Source organism: Hyperoodon ampullatus (genome assembly GCF_949752795.1).
Source record: "Hyperoodon ampullatus genome assembly, chromosome: 15".
Classification (NCBI taxonomy): Eukaryota; Metazoa; Chordata; class Mammalia; order Artiodactyla; family Ziphiidae; genus Hyperoodon; species Hyperoodon ampullatus.
The window spans coordinates 60849240-60866522 of NC_136928.1; the positions used below are offsets into that span (position 1 = coordinate 60849240).

A 17283-nucleotide genomic window follows, 5' to 3' on the forward strand; every position below is an offset into this window, starting at 1 on the left:
AAACTCACACAGGGTTGGATGCAGTGCCCTTGGCCTCATTAGCACTGTTTTCCAGCTTCTCCATGTATTCTGAAGAACAGATACATGAAAAGTCATGTTGTTTATAGTTTCCTTTGCTGTGCAAAAGCTTTTAAGTTTCATTAGGTGCCATTTGTTTATTTTTGTTTTTATTTCCAGGTGGGATAGGGAGGGTGGGAGGGAGACTCAAGAGGGAGGAGATATGGGGATATATGTATATGTATAGCTGATTCACTTTGTTATAAAGCAGAAACTAACACACCATTGTAAAACAATTATACTCCAATAAAGATGTTAAACAAAAAACAAAACTCTGTGAGCTACCAGGCCAGATAGAGATTTAAGAAACAGATTAAAATAAAAGGAAGTTTACGGGCTTCCCTGGTGGCGCAGTGGTTGAGAGTCTGCCTGCCGATGCAGGGGACACGGGTTCGTGCCCCGATCCCGGAAGATCCCACATGCCACGTAGCGGCTGGGCCCGCGAGCCATGGCCGCAGAGCCTGTGCATCCGGAGCCTGTGCTCCGCAGCGGGAGAGGCCACTACAGTGAGAGGCCCGCGTACAGCAAAAAAATAAATAAATTAATTAATTAAAAATAAATAAATAAAAGGAAGTTTAAAAAAAAAAAAAAGAACAAATAAATACACCCAGGGCTGCCAACTACTTTGTTTTTTTTTTATTCCTCTCAATGTTTTATCTTTCATCTCCTTTCAATCAAATCCTATGTGTTTCTATTCTATTTAAAAAAGAAAAAAATAGAACTTCACAAAAGCATTTGCCATAAGGGTTCAGAAAACCCCCGACCAAGTGCCCCAGGCAGACTTGTCATAGCATGAAAAATTAGTCTGAGTCTTTGCCCTGCCCTGTAAAACTACAGGAGTTTCCCTTGACTCTTGTCTTCTGGACTTTCCCACAGGTGGTAAAACATTTTCCTTTTAAACTTCAGTTTGAGCAAAAAGTTTGTGGGCTCACAATGAAAATGAATAATACTTTATAAAATAGTTTAGGGGTGAATAGATTTTCAGAATAAGTAAGTTTTGTTTGAGACTTTTACTTAATGGATTTTAACCTTAAATTTGTATGGTAAGCTTTGTCATAAGACAGGGGCACAGACCCAAATATTTTCAGGGATCAGGCAGATATACTAATGAATGAAACTGGCTGGTATGTGACATTAGGGAGTGGTGGAACCTAGAGAAACAGAGAGTGCCTTCCCTCCCCAAGTCCTAGGAGGTGAGTGTGGGAATGGTGTGCTAGAATGAAAGGACAGAGACATCAAACTTCAAAATGCATGGAGAGGAAGTTGGCGTTTCATTGTTGGAGCTAAGAGCAGAATACAACACAGTAGTGATTGAAAGATAAAATAGTGGCTGGATAAAACAAAGTGGAACCAGGTCAGTAGACACAGGGTGGGAAATCAAAGCTTAGGGTAAGTTTGGCATGATAATTCACTGGGCACAGGAATTCATATCTACAAAATGTTTGGCAGTCTGGGACCCACCTCCTATGGACATACCTAGGTTACCGACCAGGGTTCTTGGCCTCCGTAATCAATAGAAATTGGTAAGAGGCCAAGCAAGAAATTCAGGCAAGGCTTTACTGGGGCCCCTGCTGAAGCAGGAGGGAGTGAAAACAGGTTCCCTTGCTCACTGGCCGATGGTGGCGAGCTTGTCCCTTACATGGGGTGAGGACAGGAGCAGGTCCAGGGGTTGGGCTGAAGGAGTGGCTTAGGTGGTCTGCCCACACCTTTGGTGGTGGGTGTGCAAGGGGCATGTGCAGTACTCTGCTTTTGCTCCCAGCTCTTCAGAAGTGGCAGTTGGGTTTTTAGTCTTTTTGTATTCATAATTTGCCCCAACTATGTGTGCATGCAGTTATTTTTAGTCCCTTATAATTTCTTTGTATTTTGTTGCCCCGGTGCAAGCACTGCAGCAAAGGGTTCCAGGTCCCAGCCTGTCTCACCTGTGACCTTTATATAGATAATGAGCTGACAGACATTTTTGTGAAGAGCCAGATAGTAAATATTTAAGCTATGTGAGTGAGCTCTAGGGTCTCTGTCCCAACTCCTCAACTCTGTCGTAGTAGTGTGCAGAAGCAACTATTAAAAATGTGGAGACAAATGAGTTGTTCCAGTAAAGCCTTATTTATCAAAATGGGTTATGAATCAGATTTTGCTCATGGGCTATAGTTGGCCGAACCCTGTTACAGATGATGAAGTTGCTGCTGTTTCAAGAGATGCTAACAATCACCTAATGTTTAATTTAGAGTAGTTTTTTTCTCTATTTAAAGCCACTGATTTCTGCACATTTGATTGGATATTTCTGGACAAACACAAGACAGTTCTAAGACAGTTACAACTACAAATAACCCTTCAAATTTTCTAGTAATTTTCATCACATATATTTATTCATTTATTCGCCCAACAAACATTCATTGGATTTCTATTTTACCCCAAGCATAGTCCTTGGTACTAGGAATATAGGAACAAACAAGATACATAGATACAAGTTCCTGTTGTTAAGGATAGTTACAGTTTATTGGAATTGTGATTTAATAGGTGAACATGAAAAATGACGTCTTGGGTCACTTCTGTCAGAAAGTGTGGAAATTCCCTGGAAACTTTTCCCCTGGCACTCAGGAAAGAACATATCTTGAGAAAAATAAAGAACTGAAGGAGGGGTGTCTGAGTAGAGAGCATTTCTGTGTGCACTCCTCTCATTGACTCATGTGAGGTCTAACTGCAGAATCAGGTCCTAAGCAACAGGAAATGGTCAGTTATGGCTCCTGATCTTCAGTTGGTACTGGTACAGCAAAGAAAAGGGAGGGGCTCTCTCCAGCTAGGAACTTCCTTACCTGCTTTTTTGGTTGTTTTATTCTCATAGAAAATTTCATTATGATAGAATGGGGAGAGCTATTCTAAAATATGATTAAAATATGGATTTTTCTTGGGAGATGATGGCCAAATATTCTTTTTTAAAGTCATGATAATGATTTCTCGTCATGATCTGAAAGCAAAGAATAAACTGGTTAAAATGCTTGATAGATCCCGCGATATCAGTGCCAGTGCTTAGCAAAAGAGCTGGGGGCTAACGTGCCCCATAAAGCCTTCCATAGTAAAAGTGATGATAGTTTTAGTAAAATAAAATAGGATGATGGCCAAAGTGAAGATTTACTACAACTTCTCAAACATTATAATAGCAAAAAGAGTGGGATGGATTTTTTTTTCTATATGATACTTCAGCAGCCCACAATTCTTCCTTCTGTTATTTTCAAAAATAAATCTTCACAGTTCTTAAATGTGTCACTTTCTCATTGTAACTGTGCAGCATTATAGTTTGAGATAATCAAGAACCCTGAAGGCAAGTACTTTTCAAAATTTTTAGATCAAGCATGAGAACATAACCCTTGTGAATGTCATTTATGCTATATTTCTATCATGGTATCAATTATTTATGTACAGTCTCTAATCTTGATGCATTTTTCAGTGAAGGAATAGTTGTACAATGGATGTGCTTGGAGGATGAGCACAGACATTTATAATGGGATGGAAATTGCGTGGTTACGTGAGGATAAAAAAGAACTGGAAATATTTTTAAAGTACAATAAAAGCTTTGAATATCTCAATTCAGTAGGTACTTCTTATACTGTAATTTTTACATATAGATCTAAAAAGATTATTAAACACATAGATGAAAGAAATCTTCCTTTCTAGTTGGTTTACTGTCTGACAATGGGGACACTGCTTGGGTGGTTTAGTTTGATTCATAAAATGGAATAAGACAAAGTCTGATTACTTTGCTTCGTTTAATGAAATATCAGTTTAGTTATTTGATCATTACTAATCTTTTTACTTCTCAGCTTCTTTAAATAATTGTTCAAGCAGGTAATGAGATTTTTAATCTTCCTATCATACAGCAGCTACACAACCTTTTTTAACCTACTTGCATGGGCAAATTTGATTTTACATATATATAATATATATGCACACACATACTCTACTATATTTAAGGTGATATATATTATTATATTAATTAATTAATATATTAAGGTTTTATAGATATTGCTTTGAACATAGTAGGAGTTTAATAATTTAGTTGTTGAAACAAGAAATCAAAAGAGATGAAAATTTAAACTCTGATTTAACATGAATGCAAGTAGCATTTTTGGAGTAGATCATTGTCACCATCCTTCATTATCGTTCTTGGGGAAAGGCTATATTTCATGTTAGCAACAATTCAACCAAAGAATTTTTCATGAGGCTTGAACATTGGAAATTTATCTATGTTAAATGCTATGAGGTTCTACTTTAAATGAGTTCTGAATGTAAAAGTTTTAGCCTTTAACATTTTTGTAACTTTGATGATCTTGCATATATTTTTAAGTTAGGATTTGCTGATTCTTTTTGTTGATGTAAATATGACACCCTCAGGTAGTAAAAGTGTACATAGTTCATTTTAACACGGTTTGAAGATATGTGTATATTTTGTTCTCCGATAAGAAAGATTTGAAGGAACACCAAGATCTTTATTATATACCTAATTTTACATGAGGTTTATGAAACACTGTTTTTTTTTTTCCACTTTAATGTTTTGAATATATTCTAGATTTCATCACCAGCAATACATATGGAGAGGACTAATAGGTAAAATAAACAAATCCCTAATTAGTTTCTCTTATGCAAATATTTTCTGGACACCTATTTTCCATGAAGTATTATGCTTGACATTTTAGTGAGCACCTAGAACACTAAGATGTTATTTGTTCCCAGTGGAAGAAATACAGCTAAAGAATAAATAGTGATATTATAGGGCAAAAGATAACAGCTCTGGGAGAGGAACAATTCAGTGTTATGGAAATTCACAAGAGTAAGCAGTTATAGTTTTATTAGGTGGAGGATGGATCAAAAGGGTTTTATAAAGAGTGTGACATTTGAGAATGACCTTGAAAATGAATAGGATTTCAAAAAACAAACAATAGGCAAGAGACTCCTAGGGGCTGAGAATAGCGTGATAAAGGAAGAGACAGAAAAGTGAGGGCTGTGTTCAGGAATGTGTATAACAGGCAACCTATACAAATTGGGGGGGTGCAGAGGAAGATTAGGCTTAAGATGTAGGCACTGTGGATGGGCCTTAATCTATGTGTCTGCACTTAATTCTTTGTCAATTAAACGCAGTAAGATGTTGTTTGTTTTATTTATTTTTATTTTTTTGCGGTACGCGGGCCTCTCACTGTTGTAGCCTCTCCCGTTGCGGAGCACAGGCTCTGGACGCGCAGGCTCAGCGGCCATGGCTCACGGGCCCAGCCGCTCCGCGGCATGTGGGATCTTCCCGGACCGGGGCACGAACCCGTGTCCCCTGCATCGGCAGGCGGACTCTCAACCACTGCGCCACCAGGGAAGCCCTTATTTTTTTATTTATTTATTTTTATTTTGTTGTTTGTTTTAGTAGTGGATTGTTATAATCAGAGCTGTGACTTTGCAAAAGTGTTTTCCTTGGTTTGTTTGAGATATATTAAGGGCACCTTTGGAAAGGAGAGTTTAGTGGAGAGCTCACATTTACAGAGGATATTTGAGGAACTAGGATGGCTTCAATGTTAGTAGCATTTAACTTTTTGAATTTACCGTTTGGTGTCTGGACCTTTGCCTTGTAATCATACAAAAAAGAGATGTTTCAGTGTGTCAGAGTTGATCTCTTAAATATGCAGATAGGAATTTTTTTTAATTTATTCATTTATTTTATTTTTTTGGCTGCGTTGGGTCTTCATTGCTGCACATTTTTTCCAAGGGACCAAGAAGCTGCTGGAGGTTTGGCTCTCCAGGCAGCAACCCGACGCAAACCAAGGATCTGGCGATCTTGGCACCATCCCAAAATCCGAGTGGGACATACTTTTGAAGAAAGTGCAATGTTCAATCATAAGTGTGACAAAAACAAGCAGGAAGCTTATGTACTCAGTGAGAGTAGCATATTTGTCTCCAAGAGACGTTTCATGTTGAAGACATGTGGTACCACCCACTTGCTGAAAGCACTGATTCCCCTGTTGAAACTTGCTAGGGATTACAGTGGGTTTGACTCAATTCAAAACTTCTTTTATTCTGGTAAGAATTTCATGAAGCATTCTCACCAAGTGTACCCACACCGGAATTTCCAGGAAGAAATAGAGTTTCTTAATGCAATTTTCCCAAATGGGACAGCATATTGTATGGGACGCATGAATTCTGATAGTTGGTACTTGTATACTTTGGATTTCCCAGAGAGTCGGATAATCAATCAGCCAGATCAAACCCTGGAAATTCTGATGAGTGAGCTTGACCCAGCAGTTATAGACCAGTTCTACATGAAAGATGGTGTTACTGCAAAGGATGTCACTCGTGAGAGTGGAACTCATGACCTGATACCAAGTTCTGTCATTGATACCACACTGTTCAATCCTTGTGGGTATTTGATGAGTGGAATGAAATCTGATGGAACTTATTGGACTATTCACATCACTCCAGAACCAGAATTTTCTTATGTTAGCTTTGAAACAAACCTAAGTCAGACCTCCTATGATGACTTGATCAGGAAAGTTGTGGAAGTCTTCAAGCCAGGAAAATTTGTGACCACCCTGTTTGAAAATCAGAGTTCTAAATGTCGCACAGTGCTTTCTTTGCCCCAGAAGACTGAAGGTTTTAAGCGTCTTGATCGCCAGAGTGCTATGTTGAATGATTACAATTTTGTTTTTACCAGTTTTGCTAAGAAGCAGCAACAACAGCAGAGTTGATTAAGAAAAATGAAGAAAAAACACAAAAAGAGAACACACATAGAAGAAGGTAGTGGCTGCTTTTTAGATATTGATACCAAGGGCCATGTTTTCCATAACCACCACCTTGTAGTTGCAGAAAACCCTAGATGTAATGATAGTGTAATCATTTTGAATTTTACGTATTATTATATCAAGGAGTTAGATATCTTGAATGAATGCTCTCTTCTGTGTTTAGGTATCCTATGACACTCTTGCTGTGAAATTGAAGTGCATGTAGAAAAAACCTTTTGCTATATGAAACTTTATAACACTTGTGAAACAGTTCAATTTGGTTTATGCACAGTGTAATATTTCTCCAGGTATCGTCCAAAATTCCCCACAGACAAGGCTTTCATCCTCACTAGGTGTTGGTCTTAGCCTAACCATCTGGGACTGTTATATTAAATTGCTACCAGGATTTTACATCCAGTTACCTCCACTTTCTAGAACATATTCTGTACTAATGTTATTGAAACCAATTTCTACTTCATACAAATGTTTTTGCAGCACCAATCAAAGTTCTTCTTCCACGAGTCGAGTCCTCTAAGAAAATGACTGCAGTTATCCATTTTGTATATTATTATCTCACTGCTTCCTATAGTTGTATGACTTTAATTGATTTGTTCCTCACCATGGTGTCTCCCCTCTCAACCACACCCCCTCCTTAAAGCAATACACTCTTACACTGTGGGTTTATACTAATCTTATACCCCAGAGGGGGAATGGGGGGATGGACCCTGGGATTAATTTTCTTTTAAGGTCAAGGGAATTTGGCGTTTTTCATTACCATGATCTCTTTTGGAATAAGCTGGTGTTGATTAGCAAAGAAGGTGTAGGTTGATACTAGGGAATATTGACAGAACTGTATGGAAACTGTATGCCATTCTGTGCCCCCCATTAAATGAGATTAGCTTCTCATGAGTGCCATGCCTTTATTAACTTGCTAAGGAGTAGTATAAAAGAATTATCACTAAATTTGTTAGCAAGGAGATTTAAGATGAAGGTTATATTGGATTCAACAAGTCAAGTCACCTCAGATGATTCACCTTAACTTTTACTTTCATAGCCATTTCCACTAATTTCTATTAATGATATAAACTTTGGTTCAAAGCAGAATTGAAGTCTTGGCCATCTTGTGACTTAAAAATTTCTGTGACTTTGTGATGCATGTGCTAGTGTTCTGACGGTTCCTCTTACTGGTATTTCTTTCACCTTGGAGTAGCATCAAGTGATGAACGAGAACTGTTCAGGTTATTCAGACATACACAGTGAAGCAGAGTGCTATCCGTAAAACATAACATACAAAATTCCAAAATGGTCAATGGGAAATGACTAGAAATACAGGCTTAGAAGAGTTGGCATCTTTTAGCTGTATTTGCTAACATGGATATTTAAGCAGCTGAGAAAAGAGCAAAGTTGACTCAATTTTGTATTTCTTCTTGTCCTCAAACAATTTTTGATTCTTTCTGGATTGATGCAGTGATGTTTTTGTTCCTTCTGTATTTATAAATGAAACTTTTTTTTTAGTGTTTCTAAACATAAAATCTACTTGGTTTGAAATCAAGTGGTTGGAACACTTTTAACTTTTATTTTAAACATGTTGTTGATTCAAAGCTTTATTGAAGAAGCTTTCAATCAATGGATGGGTCCAATTCTGTAATTAGCACACAGTTTTATTGCTAATGTTTTGATGCTATTATGAAGACCAGTGCTCAAAGTGGATTTTGTTCTTGAACAGTGTCCCAGTAGATTTGATGAACATTTATTGGCTTGAGGTCTGATTTTTTTTCACCCCTAACAGATTTAAATTTCTATTTAATGTTGAAAAACTGTGCAAATTTGTATGGAACAAAGCCTAGAAAAATGAAAACTATAGATTGAATACCAGAAAAAGGAGGATGATCAAATCTTTAGAAACTCTTTTTTTTTAATTTATTTTTTTGCCCACTTTATTGAGATATAATTGACATAGAGCACTGTATAAGCTTAAGATGTAAGCATAGTGATTTGATTTACATGCATCATGAAATTATTATCGTAATTAGTTTAGTAACTATCCGTCATCTCATGAAAGTAGAAAATTAAAGAAACAGAAAAAAATGTTTCCTTGCAATGAAAACTCAGGATTTATTCTCTTAACAGCTTTCATATATAACATATGGCAGTGTTAATTATATTTATGATGTTGTACATTACATCCCTAGTACTTATATTATAACTGGAAGTTTGTACCTTTTGATTGCCCTCATCCAGTTCCCCCGCCACCCACTCCACCAGCCAACCCCTACCCTCACCTTTGGTAACCACGCATCTGATTTCTTTTACTATGACTTTGTTTGTTTTTGCAATATAATTGCCAAATGTAATTGATCATTACTGATGGAGAAGGCACAGAGTTAAATCTGCATAACAACCATACCTGCCTTTGTTTACTGTGCTTTGCCTAATAACTTCGCATAACTGGCTCCCTCACTCCCAAGTCTTCTTTTGTCTTTAGCTGGAGATGGTATTTAAGGTGGTGGCCTGAGCCATTTCAGGGAATTACCCAGTTTTCCTGGGTATATCTCCCATATGTGTAGGAGGTATGCATGTTATTAAACATATGTTTGGTTTTCTCTTGTTCTTCTGTCTTTTTTTTTACAGGGGTGGTCTCAGCCAAGAACCTAGAAGGGTAGAGGGAAAATTATTTTTTTCTCCCCTATAAAAGCATTACTGGTTAGATGTGGAGGAAAAGGATAATTAATCAAAGCACTTTGGTTTGAATATTAGATGAATATTCAATATATATATAGTTTGATGGTGTAAGGAAAGAGTATCAGGATGGTGGTGAGGGATAGAGTAGACATTGAAAGTTCTTTCCTGGAAATATTTCATTTGATATACCTGTTAGATATCCAAGTGCAGTTGTCCAAAAGCAAGTTAGATATGTGAGTGTGGAACTTATAGTAGCGATTGTAATTACAGATATTATTATGGAGATAATCTTCAGATAAATAAATAACATATGATGGATTCAATTAGAGAGCTTGTTTTAAGAAAGTCTTAGGAAGAGATAGAAATCAAGGATAGAGCCCTGGTAGACTACCATATTTTGAGTTCAGTAGGGGAAGATGATTGACAAGGACATTTATCAATATTATGGACTGGAATGCTATATTAATTTTACAGTGATTTCATAAATCACCAAGATCAACCATCACATTCTGAAGATATTCCAGAGGACTTGGTCTTCCTGAGTCCTGTTAGCTTCTTTAACGTCCAAAGGTTTTCGTGACAACAAAGGAACATTCATGATTATTTATGCACTGCTTAGTGTTCAACATATTAATCTCACAAAACTAGTAAAAATTTAAGATTTCTTTAAACATTAAATAAATGATTTTCTTCTAAATATTGAAATGCTTTTTTACTTGTAGTACAAGACAAATGCAAAAACTTCATGTTTTCCCAAATACTAAAAAAGTTTATAATTTTATTTAATTTCTTCTGAAAACTGAACTGAAATTACAAGTCTAATGTACTGATGGCCTAAATAGTTCAAATATCTTAAAAATCTGTTAAAACACATGCACTTATTGCAATGATTACAAACCATATTACTGTATTCTTCCTGAAAGCTATAACAATAGAAAAGTTTATTATAATTTCAAACTGGCTACTTTTTATTATCATCATCATATCATAAAATAGTCATCATCATTTTTTACTCTTTTTGATATCTGTGTGTTTTACAGTTTTGGTAAGCTTTATAGGCGACAAGAATAAAGAATAAAAGAGTTGTAATCATTCCTTTCCCAAAGGAAAACTGGACTATATTTGTCCTTAAAGAAAATGTTGAGACAGATATCAATAAAATGATTTTCTCCTTCTAAATTTAGGATTCAGTCTCAGTAATATAATGGGCTAAATGTCTGTATTGTCCCATTGACATCGACTAACATCTAGAATACAAATTTTAAAAATCTTTTCATGAATTAATGAGCTAGTGGGAATGAAAGTAATTCTCAGATTAAAAGATTAAGCGAAGGTGGGAACATAGTCAGATAAGCAGAGCCTTGTGTCAGGTTTCTCAGTCTAAAGACGTTTACTAAACAATGTGACTTTGAGTTTGGTTTGCACAGTCTCAGAGTACATAGGAAGCAAGAGGGCCCACACAAGTTGGATGATGTATAAAGAGTCTTGATCCATGAAGCTGGGAATAGAAAGTCTACAAAATTAGTACAAAAAGGAAAACAAAAATAAAACCATTCTACCACAAACAGAAATACAAGAATAATTTGTTACTTCCAGTCTATTTATTAAGAGGAGGAAGAGGATGGGGGGGAAGTCTCTGATAAGTTGGAACTAGTGAGTCTCAGCCAGTTTTTTGGACCAAATATATACCATGTGGTGCTCTAAAAACACTCATGGGAAGAAATTAGTTTAAATGATCCAGCATTGGTATTCTCTGTCTCCTAGAAGAAGAAATGCAGTTCTCTGCAGGAAACCAATTTTGTCCCATACCTCAAAGATTTTTCATAAATAGAGTTTTATGGAAAAATGATCATCTTGTACTAAAAAAATAAAGAAACAAAAAAGTAAGCAAACAGAAAAAGGGGAACACAGAGAACGAACAGTGTATGGTGTTCTTTTCCTTATTTAGAGGTTCTGATTCTTCTTACCTTCCTAGGTAAGGAGGTTGATATGAGTCATAGCCACAGACTACAATTAATTATAGCCTTTTCCCAACCTTTCTACAAATGTAGGGGAGGAAGTTTCAGGATGAGAAATTCCAGACAAACCCTTGATTTCAAGAAGTGGCCAAAACTCCATTCTCCCCTGTCTATGAGGTCCTTTAAATCCCCGATCTCCCTTCTAGAGATCAGATCACAGCCCCTTCTGCCTAATTCTGGTCTAAAGCTCAGCAAGATCATACATTAACCATTTTTCCTCTTCGCTTTTCTATCCTTTTATCATTGAAAAATGTGTTCATCTTTTTACTTTTTTTCTTTTACTCTTTGTTATGGATTGAAGATTTGCCTCTCCTCAAAATTCATATGTTGAAGGCATAATACCCAATGTAATGATATTTAGAAATGAGGCCTTTGGGAAGTAATTAGGGTTAGATTAGGTCATAAGGATGGGCCCTCATGATGGGATTAGTGGCCTTATACAAAGAGGAATAGAGAGAGAACTCTCCCTTTCCAAGTGAGAACACCGAAGAAGGGCCATGGTGAGGAGGTGAGGACATAGAGAGAAGTTGGCCACCTACAAGCCAGAAAGAGATTTCTCACCAGGAACTGAATCAGCTAACAGCTTGATCTTAGACTTCCCAGCATCCAGAACTGTGAGAAATAAATTTCTGTTGCTTAAGTCATCTAGTTTATGGTATTTTGATATGGCAGCCTGAGATGACTAAGACATATATTATTACACATTTGCTGGGTGTTTATAGTAAAGGAAGTATCCTCATCACCTATTGTCTTAATGAATAACTTTTCCTTGTTAATTTAGTGATAAATGAGCAAAAACAAGAACAATAAAACCAAGTCCTGGCTAAGGTACAGAAAGAATGTGAGTACTCTCCTACTAGGACTATAAATTGAAATTTCCTCTGTGAAAATCATATTGGCAGTGTGCTCAAAACAATTTCACTTGCTAATCCCATCTCTCAGACTATATCCTAAGGCTAGAGTCAGAGATGTAAATGATTCACTTCCTGCTCATGATCCAGGCAGATTCCCTTATATGTTGTTAAAACAAACTCTTGGCCAGCATCTAAAAACATAAGACCAGCAGCATAAAATCCCCTCTAGCCAGCAGTAGCATGGCACATAGCTATGTTATTATTTACTATCCAATACTGGATAAGTTACTACAGAATTAACTTATCCCTATATGGATATTTACTCACTGATTCAATAAACATATGTGAAATCTGGCTGTGTGCCAAGTTTATATCTCTAGTCCAGACCACTTCTCTCATAGCCAGACTTGTGTAACTTTGGCCTACTAGACATTTCAATTTGAAAGTCTAATAAACATCTCAACTTAATATGCCCTGAACTGATCCCTTCTCTTCCTACAACTTCAAGTTGCTCAGGCTAAAATGCTAGATCATCTTTCATCCCCAGCAATATTTCACACTTGACATTCAATACTTAGACAAGTACTGTCAGCTCCACCCTCACTATTTAACCACCTCTGCTGCTACCAGACTTTTAGATGCTCCCAGTATATCTCACCTGGATTAGTGCAAAAGCCTAACTGACTCCCTTATACATGCTTGGCACCTGTAGTTTATTTTCAGCACAGTCCACAGAGTGATAATTTTAAAACAAATCAGGAGAGGTTACTTCTTATGTCAAAACTCTCCAAATAGCTCCCCATCCTCCTCAGCACAAAAGCCACTGTACTTTCAGAGGCATGAGTCCTACATGATTGGGCTCAACACCACTTCTGCCCTTATCTTCCAAAACTTTCCCCTGTGCCTTTTATGTTCAAAGCTATACTTGCTTCCTTGATATTCTTTGACTATATTAAACACAGACCTGCCTTAGGGCCTTTTATTCTTACTTCCCCTCTAGCCAGAATCCTCTTCTTGATATCCACAAGACTTATTCCTTCACATCTTCTAGTTTCTGCTCAAATATTATCTTTTCTGTAAGATCTTTCTTTTCCACCCTATATATAATTGCACACACTGCCAGCTCTCCTTTTCTCCTTGTGGTTCTTTACATTTTTTTCATAATTTATATACTTTAATATATACTGTATATTTTCTTATGTAATTGCTTATTGATTAGGTTTTTTCTGCTTCTACTGACTAAACAGAAAATCCATTTGTGCAAGGATTTTTTTTCCTGCCTGCAACAAAACAGGTGTGTGCTAATTATTGGTTAGTGAATAAATGTGCCATTCACCAAGTAAAATAGTGACTTATTTTCAGCATCTACTTTTTTTATTATAATGTCCTACTAAAAAAACTTAATTCAGGAGGAAAACACATTGAAAATCTAAAGAAATATTTTCAAAAATTTTTATTACAAGCTTCCTTGTTTATACTTGATATGGAAGTTGATAGCCTCTGGCTTCAAAATGATGATACAGACTTTGACAAGGAAAAATCACCTGGAGGCTAGTGGCTCAATTGCTTCAAAAACCTGGGACATCATTCTTGGTCCAAGACTTAAAAAGCCTTTACTTTCCCAGGGGGTGGTGATGGAGGAAATAGTGACTGAGATTCCCTTTCCACCAGTCTATAAAGAATGGAACTCAGGTTTAAATTTTGACTGATCATAGAAAATTAGTGTGACATATCTTGTACCATGTTTTGTTGTCACATATTTATACAGCTTATTATATTATTACATATTTATATTAGGATCTAAATTAAGAATTTTATTAAGCATAGAAATAATCCACATAGCTAGCCATTTGCATTTCCTGAACTTCCAGAACTCCAGAAGAGCTATGGCTCTGGAAGCAACCTCTCAATCATTAGATCCATTTCAACTCTCTGAAAACATTCTTGATCTTGATGTATATTTTCCAAAAACAAAATGTCTTGTCATAATCACTAACAAATTTCTAAATTTAACCAACTTCCTATATAAATTTAGAAGAAAAATAATGCTCTATTTGGTTGTAAGCATGTATAAAATTGAACCATCTCTCAGGTGAAATTATTCTGAGGTTAAAAAAAATAGTGTTGTTTCCATAACTGAGCCCTTAGAAAGAAGACATAAAGACAAATGTTCACATTACCCACATTTATATTTTTGTCAGCATCAGCTGTTTCAAGAATAGAGACCCTTTCTGGGGCCACGGGGAGGGTTCGCTGATACATTTTCAGCACCAAGTCTAATGTTTGGCCCAGAAATATATGTTTATTAAATGAGTGAATGAGACCCATATGCTCTTTTACTCTGATGGTTTATTATCATAACACATTCAAGGAGGAGCCGAGCGGCAGGTTGCATCCTAATTAGATGTTGCCAAGAAATTGAATTCTCATGATCCTTATATGCAGTGCTGAAAAACTTCGTTTGTTTTCTTTGCCGTATGTTATAATTATTCCCATTTATTGATTAAGCTCCAACCTGTGATAGAAGGGTTTACCTTTTTTTTTTATTGGAATATGTCATGTGTAGCATTTCTTTTTTTAAAAATAATTTTTATTGAAGTATAGCTGCTTTACAATGTTGTGTTAGTTTCTGCTATACAGCAAAGTGAATTGGTTATATAAAGGGTTGACTTTTTTGTTTGTTTGTTTGTTTGTTTGTTTGTTTTGGTTTTTTTGCGGTACGTGGGCCTCTCACTGTTGTGGCCTCTCCCGTTGCGGAGCACAGGCTCCGGACGCGCAGGCCCAGCGGCCATGGCTCACGGGCCCAGCCGCTCCGTGGCATGTGGGATCCTCCCGGACCGGGGCACGAACCCGTGTCCCCTGCATCGGCAGGCGGACCCTCAACTACTGCGCCGCCAGGGAAGCCCAAGGGTTGACTTTTAAAGGCTATAACGCTGTTTGCCATGTCCAAACTCCCACATTCTTTATTTTTTCTGCCATGTTTGTTTTCCAGTAAGCTTTTGAAATTCAGATTGTCATTGAAAACCATTTATTTGTAAACTACTCTTTCCTTCCATTTATGGCCTTAAGTGATCTATTTGCATACGGTTATGAAAGTCTTCAATGTATAATGACTATACAATCATATCTTGAGGTTGAGTTTTACTGGTTGTATTGTTCAAGATATCAACCAAGAGAGTAAATCTGGCGGGGGAGGATGTTCAAGGAAAACAATATCTTACATGCCAATCATGAAACTCATAAGAGCCTCAATTCACTGAGATGACGTCTTATCCAGGACTGGGGGCTGATTTGCTCCAGCAACCTCCCCTCCCAGAAAAAAAAAGAAAAAAAGGAAAAAGAAAAAAACCAAAAAACAAAGCAAAAATACACTAACAAACTGCATCCCTTTGTTTTGTTACATTTAGATAACATTTAAAATATTTCCCATAAAAATCTGGACATGCTATAGCATATCTTCAGATGTCATATCTGAGAAAACCATATTCCTTACTGATAATACTTGAAATAAGTTGAAGAGCAGTTATCACCATTTAAATGAGGCAAAAATTAAAATTCTCCAAATCATCTAAAAAGAGAGAACAGTTTAATCATGGATATTACCTGCCTGGACCTGGCATTTGAGTTTGCAGCCTACATTATTGAAATCTACAATCTCAGCTAAATCTCTAATTTAGTACAGTCATTTGTGAATTGGAATGTAAATAGAATAATTCAGAAAAGTTTTATTGAACACCTGCTAAAATAAAATGGATAGAACAAAATGTCTCAGTTCTCCAGAAGGTGCATTCCTTGAGAATCTTGGATAGGGAAAGCATTATATTCTATTGGATTTTAGCTCAAGGAAAGCCTATAGCCTCTAAGTTGAAACTGGCAGAAACAGAATTTGGAATACCACACAGATTTATATATTGATCTAGAGGAAACTGCAGTTTTCTCAAGAGATGCTGGTTATAGAATTCTAACAACAATAAAGTACTGAAAATTCTTTTACAGCTACTTTTATGGTAGCCTAAATTGATTTAATAGAGCACTATCAAATCAATTCATTCTCTTAACTCTTAGACTGCATTATCTTAATTTGAACTGTTGGTGAACCAGGCCATCCAGCAATGGTAGGGATGTATGGTGTATAATATATTGTCCATAAAGCCAGCCACCTGAAGAATGAAATCAGAGTTTTAAAAGAAACTGTGAATTGAGTTCTCCATAAATTGAACACCACTGAATGATGATTCTATATTTGCAGGCACACTACATGCATATCTTTATATCAAGGAAAGAATTATCACACACATTTATATGCATAAAAGATTGGGAATGTAATAATTATAGCTCAGTAGTTAAACTGAATATACTGTTTCAAACAATAATTTAATATTTATGAGTCAATCTTTAATATTACACATATACCTTTTATTCTCTTCAAGTTGAAATATTCTTTTGTAAACAAACAAGAATGTGTGATGAGAAAGAGCATGTGTTTAACAGATACACAAAATATCTTGTTAATGGTTAATTATAGCAGCTAATATATACTAAGCGTTTTCTATGTCCTAGATATTTTGCAAAAACTTTACCTGTATTGTCTCATATAGCATTATGAGTATAAGTTTTTACTATAGCTGAGAAAAATGAAGCTTGGAGAGGTGATATGACTTGGCAAAGGCCACAAAATTAATAGCCACTGGAACTGAGATTGATTCTGGCAGACTGAATGGCTCTCTTGTAGACCAATATAGGTAATACTTCTTCAGTATGTCATTACTGTAGAGTCAAAGACCATGACCCCGAAACCCAAATATTCTTTAGTTCTTTGTATGTTACCAGGTGGGTGCTAAGTACTCACAAAAGTCAGCTGGATGATGAACTGAAAACCTCAGCTGTAACTTTTTGTTTCCCATCAGAAGTTCAAATGTTTGT

At 36.4% G+C, this 17283-nt stretch overlaps 1 protein-coding gene across 1 annotated transcript; it reads left to right on the plus strand.

Moving 5' to 3' along the window:
• Window positions 1–6119: 6119 nt before the first annotated feature.
• LOC307064182 (S-adenosylmethionine decarboxylase proenzyme-like) lies at window positions 6120–6773 on the plus strand (the record flags this gene model as incomplete). The annotated part of the gene is made up of 1 exon (XM_079720670.1): window positions 6120–6773. One exon carries the CDS (start codon window positions 6120–6122, stop codon window positions 6771–6773), a length of 654 nt encoding a protein of 217 aa, XP_079576796.1.
• Window positions 6774–17283: the final 10510 nt, after the last annotated feature.